Below are 23,563 nucleotides of genomic sequence, written 5' to 3'. Positions count from 1 at the left end.
CAGCCGACAGCCCTGAAATGTAAACACCCAAAAATCATTATATTCTTTATTATAAATCACAATGGCTCAAATAATTAATTTTGTTCATCAAACACTTAAAATATAAGCAAATTAGCAACTGTTATCAAATAATGTTTTACATCTAGTGACTTGTGGCTGTTTGTGGGTGTGTTTTCAGTCTTGATGTTCATGCTCTTGTCCGGGTATGAGCCAGCGGATGCTGTCTGTCCGCAGGATGGCGTACAGTGTGAAGCCTGTGATGAAAAGGATGGAGAAGACCAGCAGCCAGTCGATGCTCTTCACTGGGACGCTGGGGAGGGGGCCCAGGCGGTCTGCGTCAGTCACGTTTCTGTCAGGGCCAGCTTCAAACCCTGGAACAGATTGTGTGTCTTAGGGAATACAGCTTGCTTAATGAGCAGTGTTGGAATATACAGACGGGGGACAAATTAAAGGAAAAACCAATATGAAATGTCTCAGTAAAGTGTTGGGCCACCATTTGAGCTATTTCTACTCCATTTGTACCTGTCTGGTTGGCGATGAAGGAGGTGAGCATCTCCAGCGTTCTGTCTGTGTGGTTGAAGCGAGCCATGGGTTTGGCCCCCTGAAACAGAAGGATGTTGGGCACTGCCACGGTCCCGAACCTCGTGGAGAGGCTGGTGGAAAATATCGAGCCGGTCAAGACACAAGAATTACAAATAATGATTCAGTTTTTGAAATACCTTTTTGATAGATCCCTAATCTAATTAACTAGTTTACTAGCTGCTAATGTAAACTTGAGTTAAGCTAATGTTACCTGAGCCACAGCCAAGAGGGTCATTTCCTCTTTTAAAGCGGGCTTTCACAGGGGAAGAATGACACATTCTAAAACCATTCACCTGCTGTGTTGAGAGGCATCAAGTGCAAGGAAGTGCATGCTGGGAAAGACTCGGGGCAGGGCGTTGAAGTGAGGTGCCAGGCTGGCTGAGAACTGGCACCAGGTGGTGAAGAACAGCACCACAGAGCACTCTGTGCTGTTAGCATTCAGGTACTCCATCAGGTCCTGAGAGAAATGAGGAGCAGGGACAGGGATTGAGGGATGGGTTTAGTTTTCTCCTTATGAGAGAAACAGACAGTTCACTCCTCTAACATCTTCATCTGAGGAATAATAATAAAGGTCTGTGTGGACTTTTTTACCCTGACAGTGAGACAACTACTGTTGGTGCCAAGCAACAAAGTGCTCATTAACCAAGCATCAATAATCAAGTTTTGTGAATGAAGTTTAAAATACAACACTAGTGTCTTAGGTCTATTAGAATGAAGCAAAAGGGTTAACAAAACAATACAAAACTAGATTTTGAATGAATTCTGAATTCTAACATCAGACTACCAATATCATGAATGTATGATTAGAGAAATGATGGCAAATTTAAAAAGTGTGTTAAGTACTAAGTTGTCTTAAAAGTAATACATTAGGAAAACGACATTCAGGTGTGTAGTGTTAATGGCACTCCTCAACTAGTGAGCCTCAGGGGGCAGCATGAATACCTGCGAAGCGTTGAGGACATGCACAGTGAAACTGTCCATTCCTGTGATGTTCCTCTTATCACAGTTCACCTTGTACGTCTTTGCAGTTTCCGTGGTGTTCTGTTCCTCTGTTGCCGTGACGTCGGCACGCACTATGTCAAGAGTGACCTGGTGGTAAACAACCAAGGAGAAGTCAACTGCTGGGTACCCAATTCTTCATTGTATTTATTTTTATCTGACCTTACCTGAGGCCTACAGAACTGGTGCTCAGAAAACCAAAACAAAGCTTAAAGGGAAACCACCACCAATTTTACTCATGATAATCACTTTACTCTTCACAATAAATATCACTGAGCCTATGGTAACAGATGTTTTCTGTTGTTGTGGTGGGAACTTTCTGAAGTATGAGAAAATAACCCAGATTATTTCATCAGGCCTTGAGACTTCAAATTCTTAACACACCATGTGTTACAGAATGGCGGCAAGGACTTTGAAAGACTTGGTCCTATACCAGCCAAAAATCCATTTAAAGATGCTATTGATTATAAGCACAAGTTCCAGCATTTGTAAAGCTTGACCTGTTCTAAGGACTAATGAGTCAGGATATGTCTGCCTCTCCTGCACTAACTCTGAGCAATCTCTTTCTTTTTCCTTAAAGAAAAAAAACACTATTCTTAAAAACTATTCAATACTTAAAACAAAAAACATTAATCAAGAGAAAAATAGGCAAACATGCAAAAATAATATTTCTATTATTATTTAGTCTTTATTTGTATATTGGAGATACATCTATTATTTCATAAATTTCCCATAAATTAAAAGAGCACTTTACTGATTTACGGTTCCAACCTTCAGACTGAGAACCACTGGTCTCAGTGATTTACAAGAGTATTTATTTACTCTGTTTACCAAGTATGTTGCCATCCATTCATAATCATCTGCCGCCAGAGTGGCGTTTAATTTTTATGACATCCATCTTCATCTTGCCACAACGGGCAGCAGCAGCAAATATTCTCTGGCCATTTTTACTGAACAATTCACCACCTTGATGTGAGGGAGAGACAGGAAGCCTCACACAACAGTTGCTTATCACCAGCCAAAGCCACACTGTAGTAGCATTTTAGAGGAGGTGTCTACTCCTTGCCCACACTTCTCATCAGGCTGAAATATGCAACAACTCCCATTCACATCTCCTCCTCATTGTGCTTTTAGTCACCAACCTGCTGCGACATTTCAGTGCTTGTCTCCTCCAGCAACACTCCTTTAGCAGCCAGAACAGGTGAACCACACTGTGCACTGTTCTCATCACAAGGGGGGGAGAAGCCTGACTGGAAGTCTTTCACATTTTTTGGGAAGAGGGACTCGATGTCAGATGGATCAATGGGGGTTTGAGTGCCCATCACAGCATCTGCAATCTCAGCTGTCTTGAACTGCCGCTTCGGCAGAGATTCCAAATCTTCTGATTCCACAAACTTGGGGCTGTTCTCCAAGTCGGAAACTGCATCATCTGACAGCATGAGCTCCAGCGATGCATCATTCTCTTAAAAAATTAAATAACAGCACATGAGTCTAGAACAAATTAGGGCTGCAACTATCAATTAGTTTAATTATCAATGGATCTGATGATTATTTACTTGATTGATCAATTAGTTGCTATCAATTAGAGAATGTCATAGTCCAAGGTCCTAGGTGACCTCTTCAAATGTCTTATTTTGTTTGATCAACTGACCCAAAGACATCCAGTTTACAGGAACAGAGAAAAACAGAAAATCCTCACATTTGAGGAGCAGGAACAACACTGAGGAGCAGACAGAGGTAACTGCCTCCTCTACTGGTAAGGTTGGGACATTTTGGCATTTTTGCTTCAAAACCTACCTAAAAGATTAATTGATTATCAAAATAAGTGCAGATTCCTTTTCAGTTGATCAATAAATCATTTAATCAACTAATTGTGTCAGTTCTAAAGCTAAAGTGTATGTTTATTAAAATTCTTAAAGTTTACAAACACATTTTGATAAACCAAGAAAGAACACTTTTCAGCTGGTGTTGAGTTAACATGATCTAAGCTAGGTGATGTATACATTTTCCTGAACTTTTATATTTATTCCTTTCAAGGATTTTTAACCCAATTTAAATGTTATTTGGCGTGAGTGTATCACTAGCTTATCAACCAAAATCCCACGTCAATTGATAACGATAATATGTAGGCTATATACCTTTATTAGCAGTGTACAACATCTCTAATCTCAGCTAGTTTGGGGCAATGAACACATTACGATGATAAAACATTACATTACCCTAAAGACTTCTGGTTCATATTTTCAAAACAAGAACACCAAACTGAGAGTAATAAAAAAACTTGTTGACATTAACAAATATCACGTTAGCGTGAAATACAAACTGTCAGTTCGCAGTGTTTTGCTAACACCGTGTAGCTAACAAGCGGCTGTCAGTCTCTTACCTTGTCCTGTCACGGACGGAAGCCTAAAAACACCAGAATGATGCAACACAGAAAATAAGGCACAGGAAACGTAAAGCTTGTTCAATATCCCCGCCATATTTTTCTAATGTATCCAGTTAGACACAAATATGAATGGTTATCACGACATGTTGATATGCGAGGTCATGTTGTACAGCTCATAGGAACCAATGTTTCGAGCTTTGGCGGAATAAAATAAATGGTGCACTTCCAACTTCCGGTAATCAAAATAGGAGACTAGAGGAATTTGATCTAAATATACTTACAAGAAATTGGTGTTACGTTTTGTTTTTGGGTGTGTGTGTGTGCGTGTTGTTTACGCGGAAAGACATAAATAAACTTTATTTACTAATTAGGCCCACCACTCAGATAGGTGGATATAAAGAGAAAATAATTATGAGTAGTTTTAAAATATTACAAACATTCACTGAAGCCTAGAGGACAAATGGCTTTGTGAAAATATGGACTTCAGATTGTCTACAATCTTTAGGCACACACTCCCTCTATCAAACTACACCTCTTTCTGAAACAAACCAGCCCTCCTCCTCCTCCTCCTCCTCCTCCTGTGCAGCCTATTCTTCAGGCCCCTCCCCTCTCACAGATCCCATCTTTACAGATGGGTGTAGTGTAGTGACGTGTCAGTGCTGGTGTGGCTTAGATCTCAGCTTTTCTCGGTAAACGAGAGTGAAACTTACTGACAGTCACTGAGTCCTAGAGGAGAAATGGCGCAGCAATTGATTCAGCTAGATCAAGAAAAACTGAGCTGTTCAATCTGTCTGGATCTTCTAAAAGAGCCGGTGACTATTCCCTGTGGGCACAGCTACTGTATGAGCTGTATTAAAACCTACTGGGATGAGGATGATCAGAAGAAAACACACAGCTGCCCTCAGTGCAGGCAGAGCTTCACACCGAGGCCAGCCCTGGTGAGAAACACCATGTTTGCAGAGTTAGTGGAGGAACTGAAGAAAGTAGGACTTCAAGCTGCTTCACCTGATCATTTCTACGCTGGACCTGGAGACGTGGCCTGTGATTTCTGCACTGGGAGGAAGTTGAAAGCCTTCAAGTCCTGTCTGATGTGTTTGGCCTCTTACTGTGAACAGCACCTTCAGCCTCACTACGATGTAGGTCCTTTAAAGAAACACATGCTGGTCGAAGCCACTTCAAAGCTTCTTGAGAACATCTGCTCTCGCCATAATGAGGTGATGAAGATTTTCTGCCGCACTGATCAAAAGTGTATCTGTTATCTCTGCTCCATGGATGAACACAAAGGCCACGACACAGTCTCAGCTGTAGCAGAAAGGGCTGAGAAGCAGACAGAGCTCGGAGTGAGTCGTCAAAAAATCCAACGGAGAATCCAAAGCATAAAGAAAGATGTGAAGGTGCTTCAACAAGAGGTGGAGGCTATCAATATTTCTTCTGATGAAGCTGTTAGTAAGAGTGAGAAGATCTTCACCGACCTGATCCGTCTCATTGAGGAAAGAAGGTCTGAAGTGAAGCAGCAGATCAGATCCCACCAGAAAACTGAAGTGAGTCGAATCACAGAGCTCGAGGAGAAGCTGCAGCAGGAGATAACTGAGCTGAGGAGGAAAGACACTGATCTGGCACAGCTCTCACACACAGAGGATCACTCCCATTTTCTGAACAACTACTCCTCTCTGTCACATCTGAGTGAAGCAACACGTTTACCCAGCATCAATCCTCAATCACAGCAGTATATTAAGGATGTGACAGCGGCAGTGTCGAGGGTCAGAGATAAACTGCTGGCTGTTCTGAATGAGGAGTGGGGAAAGGTCTCGCTGAAAAATACAGGAGTCGATATATTACCGCAACATCAAGAGCCCCAAACCAGATCCGAATTTTTGAAATATGCTCGTCAAATCACATTGGATCCAATCACTGCAAACACATTTTTGTCACTATCTAAGAGGAACAGAAAGGTAACATTGATGCATGAACAACAGGTGTTTTGGATTCACCCAGAACAATTCTTTAAATGGTGGCAAGTTCTGAGTAAAGAGGGTCTGACAGGACGTTGTTACTGGGAGGTGAAGTGGAGTGGTAAAGTTTTGATAGCAGTTGCATACAGGGATATCAGGAGAATGGGGACAAGGAGTGAATGTGGATTTGGATACAATGACAAATCCTGGGCATTAGAATGTTACAGTGGTAGTTATACATTCATTCATAACGGGAATTGTACATCCCTCTCAGGACCTCCGTCCTCCAGAATAGGAGTGTACCTGGATCACAGGGCAGGTACTCTCTCTTTCTACAGCGTCTCTAGAACCATGAATCTCCTCCTCAGAGTCCAGACCACCTTCACTCAGCCTCTCTATCCTGGACTCTGGCTTCTAGGTTCTGCAGGAGACACTGCTGAGTTGTGTTAGCTCAAGAAGACAGGAGTAATTACACAGTGAGAGTTTGTGATCTTCATGTTGTATGTTTGGACCCTTTTAATGCTGAAACATCATGGGTGGTGATGTCTTTTTTTTCTTAGTTTTTTTGTTTTTATTTACATCACAGATGTTTAATGAAAATGGTAAAAGGAAAGGTTTTCTTCTTCTACACACAGTGAGGGTTAATCTACCTGCCAAAGATGTTCCGTTGATATTTGACTTTTATTTTGAAAAATCATGTTTAAATTTAATAAACCTTGTTCTGTACATGGGGAATAATACACACCTGAGAAACGACTGATGAAAAACTATTACCATATCAGTGGGCTTAATTATATTTGTATTAAAAGAACAACACATGTAAGATTCAAATAACTCTTTGGAAGTTGGATCTGACTTTTGTTTGCTTGTTTGTTTGTTTGTTTGTTTTCTAGTTAATCATATTTTTATGGATGTAACTCATATAATTTTTTGTTTACATGTTTAATCACTATATTTATATTATGTTGTTTGGAATATAAATTGAATAGTTTGTACAGCATTGCAAACTGTGAGGCCAATATAATGTTAACACAAAATTGAATAAAGTCTCTTTTAAGATCATCATTAGCACAATACCTAAATAAAACTCATTGTACCACAGGCTAATGTACAGTAGAAATGCCTAATAATAAAGATACAGCCTGGAAATGCACAGAGAGTTTTGCTCTTTTCTTTTAAATGATTTAACATTTATTTTACAATTTTGCATTTTAAGACAAATGAAAGGAAAAAGATTTAAATCAGAAAAGGAAAATCTGTTTTGATCAGTGTATTGCAGCATTGCTCTTTGACCAGCAAGCAGTGCTATTTTATATATTTACAGCATATCAAAGGGCCATGCCCACTGTTCATCCCCAATCACCTTTTTACCTCAAAGTATATATCATGTGTGTCAAGGTTTTGTGGTAAGTAGGACCCAAATGCAGTCAAAACTTGGGGAACGGTGCAGACAGGTTTATTAGCCAAAATAACAGACATGAACAGACGATGTGAACGAACCCTGAGCTAAACAGACGAAGGGGAGCACAAGGACTATATAGACAAGGGAGGCAAGGGTGATTGAACACAGGTGAAACACATTAGCGCGGGGCAGACAATCACCACAGACACAGAACCAAGACAGGAAGCAAAACACTGACACAAGGAAACCATTTACAAAATAAAACAGGAAGTGCAAAAAGTCCAAACAAAACTAACAAAAGGTGTCTGACATAGCAAACCATGACAATGTGAAGGAACATGGAGGCTTTAAATGGCAAATATGTCAGAATTAAATGTTGAGAGAGGTAGGTGAGCTTTTTATAAGTGCTCCTCCGTGGCTGTAAAAGATCCAAGCAGGTTACTTGTTGCTTATTTTCATGTTATAAAAGTGACAATATAGTAATAAAGGAATAACTGTGAGTTTCAACAATGTATCGTGAACAGAAAGTGTGTTTAATATTCTGCTGAGGACACAGACTGTGACATCCCACTCAGACTCTTTGTATTTATTTCAGTTTTATTTCTTTTACAGTTTTATTTTGTAATCTCTTACCTCAGGTATCTCTGGGTTTTTTACTTCCTGCCTTTGTGTTTTTTTCTCTGCCAGTTTATTTTGTTCACTAGTGACTCATTATCCAATCAGCTTCCTGTGTCTCAATACTCCATCCTCTCCCCTGCAGTTTCCAGATTGTCTTTTTACTACTTTAGTCAATCTTTCATATTATTCCCATTACCATTTTGTGTCTTTGTATATGGCTTTTTTACCTGTTCCTGATTTTTCCTGTTGTCTGCTCCTCATCTGTATTTTTCTATTTTGAACTTTTACTTGGTTTCCCGTGTGATCCCTGCATTTGAGTCAGTTCCCTGGTTTATGATTGTTACACAGTCACCTAGTGTAACTACCAAATTCTACCTGTAAAAATATGAACTTCAGATTTTCAACAGTTTTTCAGCACACACCCTCCCTCTCTCAAACTGCTCCTCTTTTTGAAAGAAACCCCAGCCTGATAACCTCTCCCTCCTCCTCCTGCTCTCAGAGTCCATTCAACAGATATTGTTTGTTCCCTCCCCTCTCACAGACCTGCCTCTTTACAGATGGGTGTAAAGACCATGCAGTGACGTGTCAGAGCTGGTGTGGCTTAGAGAACAGCTCTTATATGTTAACAGAAAGTGAAACTTACTGACAGTCACTGAGTCCTAGAGGAGAAATGGCGCAGCAAGTGATTCAGCTGGATCAAGAAAAACTGAGCTGTTCAATCTGCCTGGATCTTCTAAAGGAGCCGGTGACTATTCCCTGTGGGCACAGCTACTGTATGAGCTGTATTAAAACCTGCTGGGATGAGGGTGATCAGAAGAAAACACACAGCTGCCCTCAGTGCAGGCAGAGCTTCACACCGAGGCCAGCCCTGGTGAGAAACATCATGTTTGCAGAGTTAGTGGAGGAGGTGAAGAAAGCAAATAGATCTACTTCACCTGATCATTTCTACGCTGGACCTGGAGACGTGGCCTGTGATTTCTGCACTGGGAGGAAGTTGAAAGCCTTCAAGTCCTGTCTGGTGTGTTTGGCCTCTTACTGTGAACAGCACCTTCAGCCTCACTACGATGTAGGTCCTTTAAAGAAACACATGCTGGTCGAAGCCACTTCAAAGCTTCTTGAGAACATCTGCTCTCACCATAATGAGGTGATGAAGATTTTCTGCCGCACTGATCAGCAGTGTATCTGTTATCTCTGCTCCATGGATGAACACAAAGGCCACGACACAGTCTCAGCTGTAGCAGAAAGGGCTGAGAAGCAGACAGAGCTCGGGGTGAGTCGTTATAAAATCCAACGGAGAATCCAAGACAGAGAGAAAGATGTGAAGGTGCTTCAACAAGAGGTGGAGGCTATCAATATTTCTTCTGATGAAGCTGTTAGTAAGAGTGAGAAGATCTTCACCGACCTGATCCGTCTCATTGAGGAAAGAAGGTCTGAAGTGAAGCAGCAGATCAGATCCCACCAGAAAACTGAAGTGAGTCGAATCACAGAGCTCGAGGAGAAGCTGCAGCAGGAGATAACTGAGCTGAGGAGGAAAGATGCTGATCTGGCACAGCTCTCACACACAGAGGATCACCTCCATTTTCTGAACAACTACTCCTCTCTGTCACATCTGAGTGAAGCGACACATTTACCCAGCATCAATCCTCAATCACAGCAGTATATTGAGGATGTGACAGCGGCAGTGTCAGAGGTCAGAGATAAACTGCAGGCTGTTCTGAATGAGGAGTGGGGAAAGGTCTCGTGGACAGTGACTCATGTGGAAGTTTTACCGCTGCAAGGAGAACCTAAGACCAGAGCTGAGTTCTTGAGATATTCACAAGAAATCACACTGGATTCAAATACAGCACACACACGTTTGTCATTGTGTGACAGGAACAGAAAAGCCACATTGAAGAGTGAGTTCCAGCTATATCCAAGTCACCCAGACAGATTCCTTGAACTGTGGCAGGTCCTGAGTAAAGAGGGTCTGACTGAACATTGTTACTGGGAGGTGAAGTGGAGTGGGATGGTTTCTATAGCAGTTGCATACAAGGATATCAGCAGAACAGGGCCCAGGAACTATTGTAGATTTGGATACAATGACAAATCCTGGGCATTAAGATGTTACAATGGTACTTATGAATTCAGACATAACAATAATTGTACCTCCATCTCAGGCCCTCAGTCCTCCAGAATAGGAGTGTACCTGGATCACAGGGCAGGTACTCTGTCTTTCTACAGCGTCTCTAGAACCATGAATCTCCTCCACAGAGTCCAGACCACCTTCACTCAGCCTCTCTATCCTGGACTCTGGCTTCCAGGTTCTGCAGGAGACACTGCTGAGTTGTGTGAACTCAAGTAGACAGGAGTAATTACACAGTTTCTTCTGCTACACACAGTGAGGGTTAATCTACCTGGCAAAGATGTACTGTTGATATTTGAACTTTATTTTGAAAAGACATGTTTAAATCTAATAAACTTGTCATCATATTCTGTACATGGGAAATAATACATACCTGAAAAACGACTGATGAAAAACTATTACCATATCAGTGGGCTTAATTATATTTGTATTAAAAGAACAACACACGTAAGATTCAAATAACTCTTTAGAAGTTGGATTTGACTTTTGTTTGATTGTTTGTTTGTTTTCTAGTTAATCATATGTTTATGGATGTAACTGATATCATTTTTTGTTTACATGTTAAATCACTATATTGATATTCTGAATGAATTGAATAGTGTGTACAACATTGCAAACTGTAACAAAATGTTAACACAAAATTGAATAAAATCTCTCTTTTAAGATCATCATTAGCACAATACCTAAATAAAACTCATTGTACCACAGGCTAATGTACAGTAGAAATGCCTAATAATAAAGATATAGCCTAGAAATGCACAGAGAGTTTGGCTCTTTTCTTTTAAATGATTTAACATTTATTTTACAATTTTGCATTTTAACATGAATGAAAGGAAAAAGATTTAAATCAGAAAAGGAAAATGTGTTTTGATGAGTGTATTGCAGCATTGCTCTTTGACCAGCAAGCAGTGCTATTTTATATATTTACAGCATATCAAAGGGCCATGCCCACTGTTTATCCCCAATCACCTTTTTACCTCAAAGTATATATCATGTGAAGGAACATGGAGGCTTTAAATGGCAAATACGTCAGAATTAAATGTTGAGAGGGGTGAGCTTTTTATAAGTGCTCCTCCGTGGCTGTAAAAGATCCAAGCAGGTTACTTGTTGCTTATTTTCATGTTATAAAAGTGACGATATAGTAATAAAGGGATAACTGTGAGTTTCAACAATGTATTGTGAACAGAAAGTGTTTTTAATATTCTGCTGAGGACACAGACTGTGACATCCCACTCAGACTCTTTGTATTTATTTCAGTTTTATTTCTTTTACAGTTTTATTTTGTAATCTCTTACCTCAGGTATCTCTGGGTTTTTTCCTTCCTGCCTTTGTGTTTGTTTTTCTCTGCCAGTTTATTTTGATCACTAGTGACCCATTATCCAATCAGCTTCCTGTGTCTCAATACTCCATCCTCTCCCCCGAGTTGCCAGATTGTCTTTTTACTACCTGGTAGTCAAGCTTTCAAACCATTCCTATTACTAGTTTGTAATATGTTTGTATATGGCCTTTCACCTGTTCCTGATTTTCCTGTTGTCTGCTCCTCATCTGTATTTTTTTGCTACACTGACTAACATCACATGTATGAACTCAATTCAGGCTTAAGTAAAACATTTTGAACTTTTACTTGGTTTCCCGTGTGATCCCTGCATTTGAGTCAATTCCCTGGTTAATGATTGTTACACAGTCACCATGTGTATTCTAACTCTATAAAAATATGAACTTCAGATTGTCAACAGTTTTTCAGCACACACCCTCCCTCTCTCAAACTGCTCCTCTTTTTGAAAGAAACCCCAGCCTGATAACCTCTCCCTCCTCCTACTGCTCTCAGAGTCCATTCAACAGATATTGTTTGTTCCCTCTCCTCTCACAGACCTGCCTCTTTACAGATGGGTGTAAAGACCATGCAGTGACGTTTCAGAGCTGGTGTGGCTTAGAGAACAGCTCTTATATGTTAACAGAGAGTGAAACTTACTGACAGTCACTAATTCCTAGAGGAGAAATGGCGCAGCAAGTGATTCAGCTAAACCAAGAAAAACTGAGCTGTTCAATCTGTCTGGATCTTCTAAAAGAGCCGGTGACTATTCCCTGTGGGCACAGCTACTGTATGAGCTGTATTAAAAAGTACTGGGATGGGGGTGATCAGAAGAAAACACACAGCTGCCCTCAGTGCAGGCAGAGCTTCACACCGAGGCCAGCCCTGGTGAAAAACATCATGTTTGCAGAGTTAGTGGAGGAACTGAAGAAAGTAGGACTTCAAGCTGCTTCACCTGATCATTTCTACGCTGGACCTGGAGACGTGGCCTGTGATTTCTGCACTGGGAGGAAGTTGAAAGCCTTCAAGTCCTGTTTGGTGTGTTTGGCCTCTTACTGTGAACAGCACCTTCAGCCTCACTACGATGTAGCTCTATTAAAGAAACACACGCTGGTCAAAGCCACTTCAAAGCTTGAGCAGAACATCTGCTCTCGCCATGACGAAGTGATGAAGATTTTCTGCCGCACTGATCAGCAGTGTATCTGTTATCTCTGCTCCATGGATGAACACAAAGGCCACGACACAGTCTCAGCTGTAGCAGAAAGGGCTGAGAAGCAGACAGAGCTCGGGGTGAGTCGTCAAAAAATCCAACAGAGAATCCAAAGCATAAAGAAAGATGTGAAGGTGCTTCAACAAGAGGTGAAGGCTATCAATATTTCTTCTGATAAAGCTGTTAGTAAGAGTGAGAAGATCTTCACCGACTTGATCCGTCTCATTGAGAAAAGAAGGTCTGAAGTGAAGCAGCAGATCAGATCCCACCAGAAAACTGAAGTGAGTCGAATCACAGAGCTCGAGGAGAAGCTGCAGCAGGAGATAACTGAGCTGAGGAGGAAAGACACTGATCTGGCGCAGCTCTCACACACAGAGGATCACCTCCATTTTCTGAACAACTACTCCTCTCTGTCACATCTGAGTGAAGCAACACGTTTACCCAGCATCAATCCTCAATCACAGCAGTATATTGAGGATGTGACAGCGGCAGTGTCACGGGTCAGAGATAAACTGCAGGCTGTTCTGAATGAGGAGTGGGGAAAGGTCTCGCTGAAAAATGCTGGAGTAGAAGTTTTACCGCTACAAGCAGAACCTAAGACCAGAGCTGAGTTCTTGAGATATTCACAAGAAATCACACTGGATTCAAATACAGCACACACACTTTTGTCATTGTGTGGCAGGAACAGAAAAGCCACATTGATGAGTGAGGACCAGCTATATCCAAGTCACCCAGACAGATTCCTTGAAATGTGGCAGGTCCTGAGTAAAGAGGGTCTGACAGGACGTTGTTACTGGGAGGTGAAGTGGAGTGGGATAGTTTCTATAGCAGTTGCATACAAGGATATCAGCAGCAAAGGGACCAGGAATGAATGTGGATTTGGATACAATGACAAATCCTGGGCATTAAGATGTTACAGTGGTAGTTATGAATTCAGACATAACAATAATTGTACCTCCATCTCAGGCCCTCAGTCCTCCAGAATAGGAGTGTACCTGGATCACAGGGCAGGTACTCTGTCTTTCTACAGCGTCACTGGAACCATGACTCTCCTCCACAGAGTCCAGACCACCTTCACTCAGCCTCTCTACTCTGGATTCTGGCTTCCAAGTTGTATTGGAGGCAAAGCTGAGTTGTGTGAACTCAAATAGACAGGAGTGTTAGGTGTGATTCATCTGTGTATGTTGAGGTTTGTGTGTACTGCAGAGATCAAGTTTTCAAGTTTCCAAGATCAGTTTTGTTGGTGTCAGCAAATCAATAAAATTGTGAAATGAAAAAAAATAATGGTACGGATTCAACTATTTTGTTTGATGTAACTTGATTGTTATATTTACCTGACATGTTCATTATGTCCTGTGCAAGGAAAATACTGCATATGCAAAATGTTTAATCAAAAATCTTTTTTTTTTTGTTTGTCTTCTTTTGTCCTACTAAAAATTTAATTTGGTGATTATATGAGCTACAAAGTGAAAAAAATCCATATATATAAAATTGTTTGTTTCATCTGCCAAACAAATGTAATATTAAGTTAAATGTTTTCTTTTTAGGTGTTTTATGTATTCATGAACATAATTTGTAGGAGTTAAACTTTTTAGTACCTACATACTGTTGTCTGGATCACACTGTGCTGCTGTTGTAATGATATTGCAAAATCACATTACTTTTTAGGAGAAAGTAAATGTTTTAAGATGATTATTATGAAATTTAGCAAAATTGGCTAAAGCGATATCATTTTTAAATACAATCTTCTGAGAAAGAATTTGCTAAACAGCTTTTAAAGTGTGTATTAAAAGTGTTGTTACTTTTTAACAATTTTAGGAAACATCAGTGAAAATGTATTGCTCAAGAATATACAAATAAATAAATTGTTTACCAGTCACCATTTGAACAGTCTATTTTTTGAGTAAAATTGCACACAAAAATCAGTCACTTTAATACAAAATTTCTTCTTAGTCAACTGTTTACGATCTTTAGGTAAAAGATAGGCACACAAGGAGATTGATGAAGGAAATCAAAAAACCTTTGGTGGAGGTGACTTATTTTTACCAGAAATAGCACAATCATAAAATGAATGAAAAGTTTCTAAATATTGACAGTTTTTCTGAGGAAAACAGCTCAAGTGAAGTTTTACTTTCAGATTTATTACACAACTTTTGAACATTCCACAACAATCATGCAGGAATAAAATGGGAATTATACAAAGCTTTACAGGCGTCGCCAATCACACTTTAGGAATAACTGAGCTTCACATCTTCTCGAAAACACTCAAAATGTGAGGTAATATTTTTTTAAATCATCATCTACAGACAACAGACCATGTGTTGATTTATTGCTGAAGATGGTGAGAGAAAAAAATCACTCAAAAAACAATAATGTGAAAACAACCATTGATATCTGTGCCTCATGTAGGCGCTGATTTCACTTGAAATATTATGGCTAAAAATGACGAGAATGTCAGTAAATTAACCACTTTATTGAGTCTATTTTAGGAAATCCACCTTCTATAATCCTCCTTTAATCCCTTATGCTTTCTGCAGTGTCCTGCTCAGAGGGTCATGATCCAAAATGTCAGTGCCTTTCATCAAGTAAACAAAATTCAGAAAAAAGAAATAGTTTTTAGCAACACATACACCTTGGCCATACACTGAACAAAATATTTTAGATTAGAAACTCAAAGCTTCATAGTGAAACAGCTGAGGTTACGCTTTACACTGGCAATACATCAGTCATTACACTGTCATCATCTAAAGGTCATTTTCACCATTTAGAACAAGTCAGTGAGATAATATGACACACAATCATTGTGATGTGCAGGTGTTCTTAAATTGTTTGCGACAGTTCAACCATGTCAAACACTTGGCCGACCACAGCCATCTTTAATCCTAGTCTAAACATAGTCCCCTTTACATAGCCATAGCTAACATTAATAACTTTTAATTTTTCTTTCATCGGCCTGAAGCTGAAACATGTTCCTGGGGTTTTCCGTCCACATTCTAACCTAAATTAATATCCACTTCTACTGTACTGGATTTGTACAACTCCTTTTATTAACTGAGTCAATGCGACAATTATTTTGTTAGCATTCAATGACAATACATTCCCTTAGGCCACAGCCAGCCGAGACCTTTGTGTTGTCTAACACAAATTATTAACAACCCAGCCCTACAACATAACCTTGCGCTAGACTGATAAACAGACTTCACTGAATCACAGAACAAAATGACATGACAGGCTAAGCTAATCTTTTGCAACAGGACATCATGCTCTTAACTCCGTATGCTAGCTAGGGATGGTACAGTTCTGAAAAACCTTTCTGAATTTGTTACTTAATTTATTCAACTGTTTATTTTTCTCACCAAACACTGTTTTAAACAAGCTCAAGACTTTTGTGGGTCTTCACATCTAGCTAGCTGTGGAGCAGCTGCTAGCAAATTAGCTGTAGCTGCTGAAGTGACAGTAGATACCCAGTTAGCTGAGAATATGGACATAAAACAGAAAAACGGAAACAGAAAAACAGGAAAAAGAAGTGCAAAACATGTTTCAGCTTTTCAGTAAGAAAGCTTCAGTAAGTTTCAGAAGCTATTGCAAAAGGCCCTTTTCACAGCAGATACATTTTGAAGATGTTACTAGGAATATTAATGATCCATTTAAGTGTCCCAGTAAGACATGACAGTGTGACAGTGAACCAGCATGCACAATACCAGGACCCTGAAACTGAAGCAGCTAAATGGAATTAAACCATCTTTCATTTTATATACACCTGTGTTTTTAAAAATATCTGTGGTGAAAAAGTCAGATCTAGCTAACAGTGCATCCTACCAGCATGTTTATCCCATAAGGCTCCACCTCACTGTGTGAACCTAAAAAACAAAAAATTAAATGTTTGAAAATAAAAAATAAAACTGTTGAGAAAAAAAAAAACACACGGCTACATAAGAATTATATATATAAAAAAAAGAGAAATATTTTCAATGTAGAATAACAGATGGATACAAAAACAAAGAAATGTAAGGAACTAAGTTCACATCATCAATGTATTGCAATTTACAATGCATTCAAGAAACTGTCATTTTAATCATTTGAACAATGAACAATTACACCTGCATGTTTAGAGCTTCAAATGCAACTATTATTTAAAGGTTTTGTATTAATCCAAACAATCATACTATCTTTTATGGGATAGTGGTCTCCAAGTGCTTTTTCATTTACATTTTTATACAGGAGTTTTCGTGCTAAGGTTATTTTGTGAGATGTTGGAATACTTTTTAACTCAAATAGCATAAATGCCTAGTTAGATAGCATCATGTTCTTTGGTAAAGGAGGATGAAAAGGAGGTTTGTATGTGACTTTTCAGTAACCTCTGTTTAACACTGTACACATCAACAAAACAAGTGATAAAAGGCCTTGTACACCAGTATCAAAATACAACAATAATAAAAAGTGATAGTATCAAAGTTTCCACAGTACAATACATACAACAGATTATTGCACCAAATTTAACCATTTAAAATTTTGTCATGAGAGATTAACTCAGTGAAGCTGTACTATTTCTTCACTCTTAGGATTTGAATTCCCTATATATGAATAATAGCAAAAACTGAACGTTCATCTGGGCGAGTTGTAAGATTCCATTTTTGCACTAAAAACTCATTTGCCAAATGATGAAAACTTGAACACAATAAAGAGTCAAGCAGTTATTTTGGATCAAAATCATATTTTAACTGCATGTGATTGACTATATTTACGATGCATTAAGCATGTTGTGAAATAATTCATTTTGAACCAATAAAACTATCTGTTGAACTTAATTATTACATGTTACATCAACGTCAACATCAACACCAGCTTCCCCAACAGTCAGATTCAAGTGCTCTACAGGGCTATGATAATGTACCTAGAAAAACATAATAAATAGTAACATAAACCTTGTGATTATTTTTTTTTTTTAAACTGACAGATTGATACCACTAGTTTACGAGTGAAAAGTAAGAAGCAACATGTAGAAATTAAAACATCAATACATAATTGTCAAATAAATGAGACCATGACTGAGATGATTTTGCGGCCTCCGTCTAACACCTGTGGTAGTGGTTATAAATGCCATAGAAGTCTCCATGAACGTTGAGTTGTTCTTCTCTGGCATGTGTTAACGAGGATCGACATGCTGGAAGTACTTTTTCTGTTTACTGAGAACTGTTTTCCTCTGTTTCTGATATCTCTGACAACTCTAGCTTTTTGTTCTGGAGAAACAGCGCCCCCTGCCTGCTCAGTGTAAAAATACAAAATATAGGCCAGCAGTGGATGACAGTTTCCTCAGTGATGGTCTTATTTGTTCACAATAACTTCCTCACCATTAAATTGCAAATCCAAACATATGTCTTGCATGTATTTGTTGATCTGTGAACAGGATACCAATAACATATTTGAGGCTTTAGCTTGTGTACATGTCTGTCACACAAATGTCACATCAAATAAAGGATATTAATAATAAATGCTTTTCTTTTTACGAAAAGTTTAGTTTTAAAAGTTTTACAACTACAATGTAACTGCCATATCAATCATAGTCAGTGGATTCAGCGACACATTCATGTTAACAAATCTGATATTTTGAATATCAGTCTGCTCATTTTTTCAGGACAAATGTAACATTAAAGCAAAATCTACCTTTACTTGTTCTTGAATTTTGTTTCTTAAATAATTTTTTTATCCTTTTTTAGACTTAATACTGCAACTAGAGGTTTTGATGTATAACACAAGAGATACAGGGTAATTCTTTGGGTGACAGACTTAACCTACAATGTGACAAGACAACATTACAAAGCATAAGTAAAGCAATGTAGTCTCTCTCGGTAAAGTCTCAAATGGTACAAAACTGACCTGACTAGGCCAGATTTTGTGATATGAGTTTGGACATTACAACAAAAATCACAAAATGTAATTAGATTTGATAATAACCACAAAATAAACATTTTAGAAATATTGCCAAGAGACATTTTAGGACAAGACTAAGACTGGGTGTTGTTTTGCTGCTTTAAGGTGAGACAAAATTAAATTGTTTTTGAGAAATTTGGGATGTTATGTAAATTTGGGGAAAAAAATGAAGTTGTGTACTAAAACAGCTATAAAAACGTGTAATTTTGGTATCTGTAGCAGCACCCAGCCCATGGCAAGCTGACAAAATTAAACCAGAGAAACCATTTCCACCAGTAGTACAGTCACCAATTTCTCATTGCTACAGTGAGGTTCTGACTCAACTGTCTCGTGGCCGAGACGAACTTCCTCAAATTTTACAATTATGAAGAGCGATCAAGTACCAAGCAGAACATATAAACACTGTTCATCCACATGTTTACCCACAGACAACTTTTCCATGGCGAGAAAATAAACAAATGAGGCAACTGCAGTCCACACTGACCAATTTTTTGTAGGTTGTAAGAAAAAGCAGGAGGTGAACTTAGTTGCTGCAAAAATTTCTCACAAGAATCTGTAAGTTGACTCGGCTGCTTTGACAACATTTGCATGCAAATAATATGTAGACATTTTGTGGGGGTCGGGGCTTTAAGAGTGTGAACAGTAAGAGTTTATTGGCAGGAGTCATGTTTTTTTTTTTTTTAGTGTTTAGTCTGGAGCTGAGTGGAAAAGGTTGTATTGACTAGGTTTCAGTTTTTGGGTGCTGTTAGCCTGGGAGATTATCTGTAAATCTTTTGCTGAAGTGCCATTGAGCAAGGCACTTAACCCCCAACTACTCCTCTGAATCTGCTCGAAAGCAGACACTCAAACTGAAGAAATTGAATCCAGTGATATGTCTCCCATTTCACAAATGTGACATATACAAGGTACTACATATAGCATTTTGTTGTTTTAAATTAAAGACTATATTTCCAACAAACCTTCTGCTGCAAAGACAGCACTGCTGCTTGTCCCTCTCTTCCATTCTTTCTTGCTTTGCATGTGTTTGTTTAAAGAGCAAGAACAAGAGTGTATATCCAACAACAAAAGCTGATATGATATTCAAATTGTAGTGTAATGGACATGCAAAAGAAAATTTGTCCTTGTTTTGTGCTGTACATCACATAATTGTGGTTATCAATCCTCTCACCTATGGTCTCCTTTGTTTACAGTAATTAAACATTTTAATATGAATGTTTCAATCATTTGTTGATGTTAAAATGCAACATATAGCACACTAAAAATGAAACTTGTCATGAATGACCACTACAGTTGTTAGTAAGATAAAAGCCCCTTGCTCAATGAACATCAGGTATTACTTTTTTTCCCAAGAAAACGGATACAGCAATGAGTAGTTAAACCTTTCACAGGCTATAGATCTCCAGCAGTAACACTGAAAAACTAACAGTATTATATCAGGTGGCAGGCACACAGATGACACCAACACGAATCTTAGAAAATCTCCTCCTCTCAGCCTCACAACAGACTGGGAAAGAATACAGTCACCCCCAGTATCTGGCAGGAAACCTGTACACGTGCGTCTCTTATTCCACTGATGGAGGGTGAGTAGAAACAGGGTAGAGCTTTTACTCATTAGCCGTCTTCTCTTTGCAGGAAGGTTCACAGAGGATTTCTTTGTGTGGTAGCGGATAGGGGAAAGCAGCTCCACTGCAGGTGCTACCATAAGCCAGTTTGTTGAGGCGAGAGAGGCCTTTGATGCTGCCAGGAGGCCGTCCGGGGCTGACCTTGTACCCCGCTGCTCTGGTTGTACCTAGCGGTCTTCCAGGGCTTGTCTTGAAACCAGCGGCTCTGGTGGTGCCGAGGGGTCGTCCCGTACTGGTTCTGTATCCGGCTAGCTTGGTGGTTCCCAAAGGCCTCCCGCGTCTGCCTGTCTTCCCAACAGCTTTGTTCTTCTTCTTGGGGTCATCTGGCGCTTGATCAGTGCTTTTAATGCCTGGTATTTTTCCAGATGAGCGGGGGTCACCCCCAAGCACTTCCTGTCTCTGGCACACCATGGGCTTGTGACTCTGGGTGGGTAAGGCCATGGGCGTCAGTGTCATCTGAAGGGACGACGGAGGGGGAGGAGGGTAGAACTTGTTGGACTGGGAGGTGCACAGGTCAAAGTGGGAGGCGGGGTGGTGGTGGCCGTCCTCTGCTAAGCACGACGGCCTGCTATTCATGCAGAAGTCACTGCTTGTCACCTGGCGCATCATCGTCTGCTGGGAGTCGGAAATAAATTGTAAGTGTGTTATTGTTACACAAAGATAAAAAGAACAATACAGTATCTCTGTATAGAGTCGGTACTGTTGTCTGGGCTCTTCAATGCCAGGTAAAAATCAAATGAAACTGGGGACAGACAGCAGAACTGCAAAACAGCCTCAACTCTGCAATAAAATTTGTAAACGTCAGTATTTTCCCCTGAATAAAAAAAAGAAGCCTGTACACGTTTAGGGCTTTCAACTTCATATTTCTTAGGTTTGGGGTTTTGGTGAGTCCCAAGCCTAAAATATACAAGGGGGTAACACCCTGAATGTGTCCAGCTTTACACGCCCTAGCATAAAGACTAGCCTAACGTCAGGGCTGTCTCACTGACTGCATGGAAGACAGTCCTGAATAGTTTAGCTGTACACTGTTCTTTATCAAAGGTGGGGAAGTTAACCGGACATGCATCTTCTAACTTTAGCGATGCATTCTGTTCTCCTCTCTGCCGTTGTTTTCTCCTGTGAGGGTGTCTGGATGTGCCTGTCTGCCTGATCCTGCCTTGAGTCCATCACAATAATTTCCACATTCAAAAGCAAACTCAAAACTTACCTATTGTCTGAGACTTATGGTTAATTATTCTGTGTGTGTGTGTGTGTGTGTGTGTAGTCATACAGTTTATTACATGTGTGTCACATGGGGCAGGGGTTTCTATTTGGTTGTGATGATGTTTTGGGTTGTTTTGTTTTTTTTTTATATGTATGACTTTGTTTTTTTATATTTTGTCTTTAAACATAAAGCACATTGAGGTTACTTGTAATGAAATGTGCTATAGAAATAAAATTGCCATTGCCACTGACTCCAGGTGGGTCACACTCAGTTTGTTGTGTTATGCTGGGTTTTCCAAGCCAAACTCCTCAATTGTGCTCGTTTTCTTTTGTTTGTTTCAGATACATAAATGAATATAAATGTTGTATGAATATATGAGCAGTTTTGTAATTGGATTGTGGTCCTGATGTCCTGCAGCCCTTTTCCTGAGGGGAGATGATCAAACATCCCTAATGAATTAGAGCTAAAAAGACAAGCAAAGTGTCATGGATGGAGGAGCAGTTTCCTCAACTTGGCAACCCAAAAGTTGTCCTTATTGATCACTTATAACTGACAAGGCATTAATAAATTATATATTCACCATTAATAAAGCCCTTTATAAAGGATGCCTTATCCGGAAAGTGATACCTTTGCAGCAATGCAATACTCTTAACTAATATGAGGCTATGAATACTTTTAAAAAAGCACAAGTCAGACTGCTGCTGATGAGATTCCCGTCTCCTCTCCTCTGCAGAACAGGACAGAGGATGCAAGGAGGTGTGGACTTTACTATCACATACTCTACACGGTCTGTAGTAATATTCATTCACAAAAACATATGCACAGAGATTCCGCATCTTTGCGTCCAGACGACAAAACCCCTCCTGCTCTGCGTGTCACTTTGCTCCTGTGTAACGTTACAACACAAGCCTCGTTTTGGCCCGAATAACGGTTTTTGTAGGGAAAAGGTTTAAAACCTGGACGAAGAGGCGGAAAAGTGCGCACATACCTGGTCTGAGTGCTCACATTTAAGCCGTATAATCGACCTAAAACACACCGTCCGGCCACCTACGTTAGCACTAAGGTTACTGTACCTCGATTGTTCGCAGATCTCGGAGCAGAAAGGGTTAAGGAGAAAAATGATCTTTCATCTCTCAAAGCGCGAGTCCATCCATTTCCCCAAATATTTTCGCACCACAGGACATCGGCCAGCTAGCGAGTGATCACCACATCGGATTGTGTCGGTGTGAACGTTAAGAAGACGCGAGATGGTTCGGCTGGACGCGTTTTTATTTCCCTGCTCCAGAGGTTTGGATAAGAAACGCAGCCATTTTCCATTAAAAATTAATAAGACGGGGAGCGCAGTCTGAGCATGCGCAGAGAGGGGTTTCTCCTTCCCCTCCTGAACCGCTGACATCCAAACGCTGTTTTCACTTTAAAAACTGTTCATTTGCATCTAACAAGCGGCGATACTGCTGCAAAAACCTGCGTTATTTTTTATTATTATCCCGATCGTCCCGAAATTGAGCCATAATTCAGTTGCACTGCTTAAAAAATAGCACTTCCCACTACTGATGAATAATAAACAAACGAAAGGCTATTGTAGAGGATTTTATATTAATCTGTTTTTATACTTTTAATAAAATAATGTGTGCATTGTTGATGTAACCATAATATGCTTATAACTAAGTGACTTTTTATAAAACTTGCTGTGCAACGTTACAGAAGAACAGACTGAACTTATGATATTGTTTGAAGGCCACCCTAGAAAAAATAACTCCTTATATGGTAGACATCCCGGAACAGAATAAGACAAAAAAACGAGCTATAGAGTAGGTATTGTCTCTGTTTGTGTGAATCTCTCACAGATCCACCGGCACGAGAGCTGCACCGCGTAGGGAGGTGAGATAACACGTGGGGGAGCAAAACAACGAAGACAGCGGCATGGACCGATAAGAAGAGACTCAACCCACATTGTAATATTTTTTTCTGTGTAAGAATATGAAAGACTGGGTGAGGAAAGAGGTAGAGTGTCAGACTTCGTGAACTGGCACAACTGCATGTTGTTGTCAGGGAGAGATAGTTTGGCCCAGAGCTCTGTAACGATCTCCTTTTCCTAATGATATATTGCTGTTAGCTTTAATAAATGCTGGGATTTGAACTTTGAATGGGTGTCCTGTTTCTTTCATCAAACCAACACGCGAGTTCAGGTGACGAACTCAACACTATTTAAAAATTAAAGCA

The 23,563-nt window shown here is 39.7% G+C and overlaps 5 protein-coding genes and 1 long non-coding RNA gene across 7 annotated transcripts; 4 read left to right on the top strand and 2 right to left on the bottom strand.

The window, feature by feature from the left end:
- Positions 1 to 32: 32 nt before the first annotated feature.
- Positions 33 to 4,168, bottom strand: txndc15 (thioredoxin domain containing 15). Its single transcript, XM_056398138.1, has 6 exons — positions 3,965 to 4,168; positions 2,724 to 3,043; positions 1,525 to 1,671; positions 876 to 1,039; positions 523 to 653; positions 33 to 371 (listed from the first exon to the last, which is right to left on the bottom strand). The coding sequence occupies exons 1-6, from the start codon at positions 4,059 to 4,061 to the stop codon at positions 175 to 177; spliced, it is 1,056 nt and encodes a 351-aa protein (XP_056254113.1). The 5' UTR covers positions 4,062 to 4,168; the 3' UTR covers positions 33 to 174.
- Positions 4,169 to 4,625: 457 nt separating this feature from the next.
- LOC130183027 (tripartite motif-containing protein 16-like) lies at positions 4,626 to 7,072 on the top strand. The gene has a single exon (XM_056398335.1). It carries the CDS (start codon positions 4,705 to 4,707, stop codon positions 6,367 to 6,369), a length of 1,665 nt encoding a protein of 554 aa, XP_056254310.1. The 5' UTR covers positions 4,626 to 4,704; the 3' UTR covers positions 6,370 to 7,072.
- Positions 7,073 to 8,604: 1,532 nt separating this feature from the next.
- Positions 8,605 to 11,659, top strand: LOC130181957 (E3 ubiquitin/ISG15 ligase TRIM25-like). The gene has a single exon (XM_056396442.1). The coding sequence runs from the start codon at positions 8,610 to 8,612 to the stop codon at positions 10,278 to 10,280; it is 1,671 nt and encodes a 556-aa protein (XP_056252417.1). The 5' UTR covers positions 8,605 to 8,609; the 3' UTR covers positions 10,281 to 11,659.
- Positions 11,660 to 12,060: 401 nt separating this feature from the next.
- Positions 12,061 to 14,462, top strand: LOC130182033 (tripartite motif-containing protein 16-like). Its single transcript, XM_056396563.1, has one exon. The coding sequence runs from the start codon at positions 12,061 to 12,063 to the stop codon at positions 13,732 to 13,734; it is 1,674 nt and encodes a 557-aa protein (XP_056252538.1). The 3' UTR covers positions 13,735 to 14,462.
- A 241-nt stretch (positions 14,463 to 14,703) lies between these two features.
- On the bottom strand, positions 14,704 to 23,194 carry c15h5orf24 (chromosome 15 C5orf24 homolog). Of its 2 annotated transcripts, none has more exons than XM_056398072.1 (2): positions 22,414 to 23,194; positions 14,704 to 20,751 (listed from the first exon to the last, which is right to left on the bottom strand). In XM_056398072.1, exon 2 carries the CDS (start codon positions 20,743 to 20,745, stop codon positions 20,119 to 20,121), a length of 627 nt encoding a protein of 208 aa, XP_056254047.1. In that variant the 5' UTR covers positions 20,746 to 20,751; positions 22,414 to 23,194; the 3' UTR covers positions 14,704 to 20,118. The 2 variants fall into 2 exon arrangements, with proteins under 2 accessions (XP_056254047.1, XP_056254045.1); XM_056398070.1 differs by having other exon boundaries at positions 14,704 to 20,748.
- Positions 22,510 to 23,487, top strand: LOC130182884 (uncharacterized). The gene is made up of 2 exons (XR_008829757.1): positions 22,510 to 22,627; positions 23,188 to 23,487. It is a non-coding gene; the product is annotated as an uncharacterized LOC130182884 (long non-coding RNA).
- Positions 23,488 to 23,563: the final 76 nt, after the last annotated feature.

Source organism: Seriola aureovittata, chromosome 15 (genome assembly GCF_021018895.1).
Source record: "Seriola aureovittata isolate HTS-2021-v1 ecotype China chromosome 15, ASM2101889v1, whole genome shotgun sequence".
NCBI lineage: Eukaryota > Metazoa > Chordata > Actinopteri > Carangiformes > Carangidae > Seriola > Seriola aureovittata.
Note: the sequence above shows the minus strand (reverse complement) of the source record. Positions and strands in the feature narration are given on the sequence as shown.

What these genes read in the sequence shown, in the direction of transcription:
- txndc15 (XM_056398138.1), bottom strand. Translation starts at nt 4,061, where the DNA reads ATGGCGGGGATATTGAACAAGCTTTACGTTTCCTGTGCCTTATTTTCT. An exon ending in GCACTGAAATGTCGCAGCAG is followed by an intron (nt 1,672 to 2,723) that starts GTTGGTGACTAA and finishes GTTTACCACCAG; the next exon opens with GTCACTCTTGACATAGTGCG. An exon ending in ATGTCCTCAACGCTTCGCAG is followed by an intron (nt 1,040 to 1,524) that starts GTATTCATGCTG and finishes CATTTCTCTCAG; the next exon opens with GACCTGATGGAGTACCTGAA.
- LOC130183027 (XM_056398335.1), top strand. Translation starts at nt 4,705, where the DNA reads ATGGCGCAGCAATTGATTCAGCTAGATCAAGAAAAACTGAGCTGTTCA.
- LOC130181957 (XM_056396442.1), top strand. Translation starts at nt 8,610, where the DNA reads ATGGCGCAGCAAGTGATTCAGCTGGATCAAGAAAAACTGAGCTGTTCA.
- LOC130182033 (XM_056396563.1), top strand. Translation starts at nt 12,061, where the DNA reads ATGGCGCAGCAAGTGATTCAGCTAAACCAAGAAAAACTGAGCTGTTCA.
- c15h5orf24 (XM_056398072.1), bottom strand. Translation starts at nt 20,745, where the DNA reads ATGATGCGCCAGGTGACAAGCAGTGACTTCTGCATGAATAGCAGGCCG.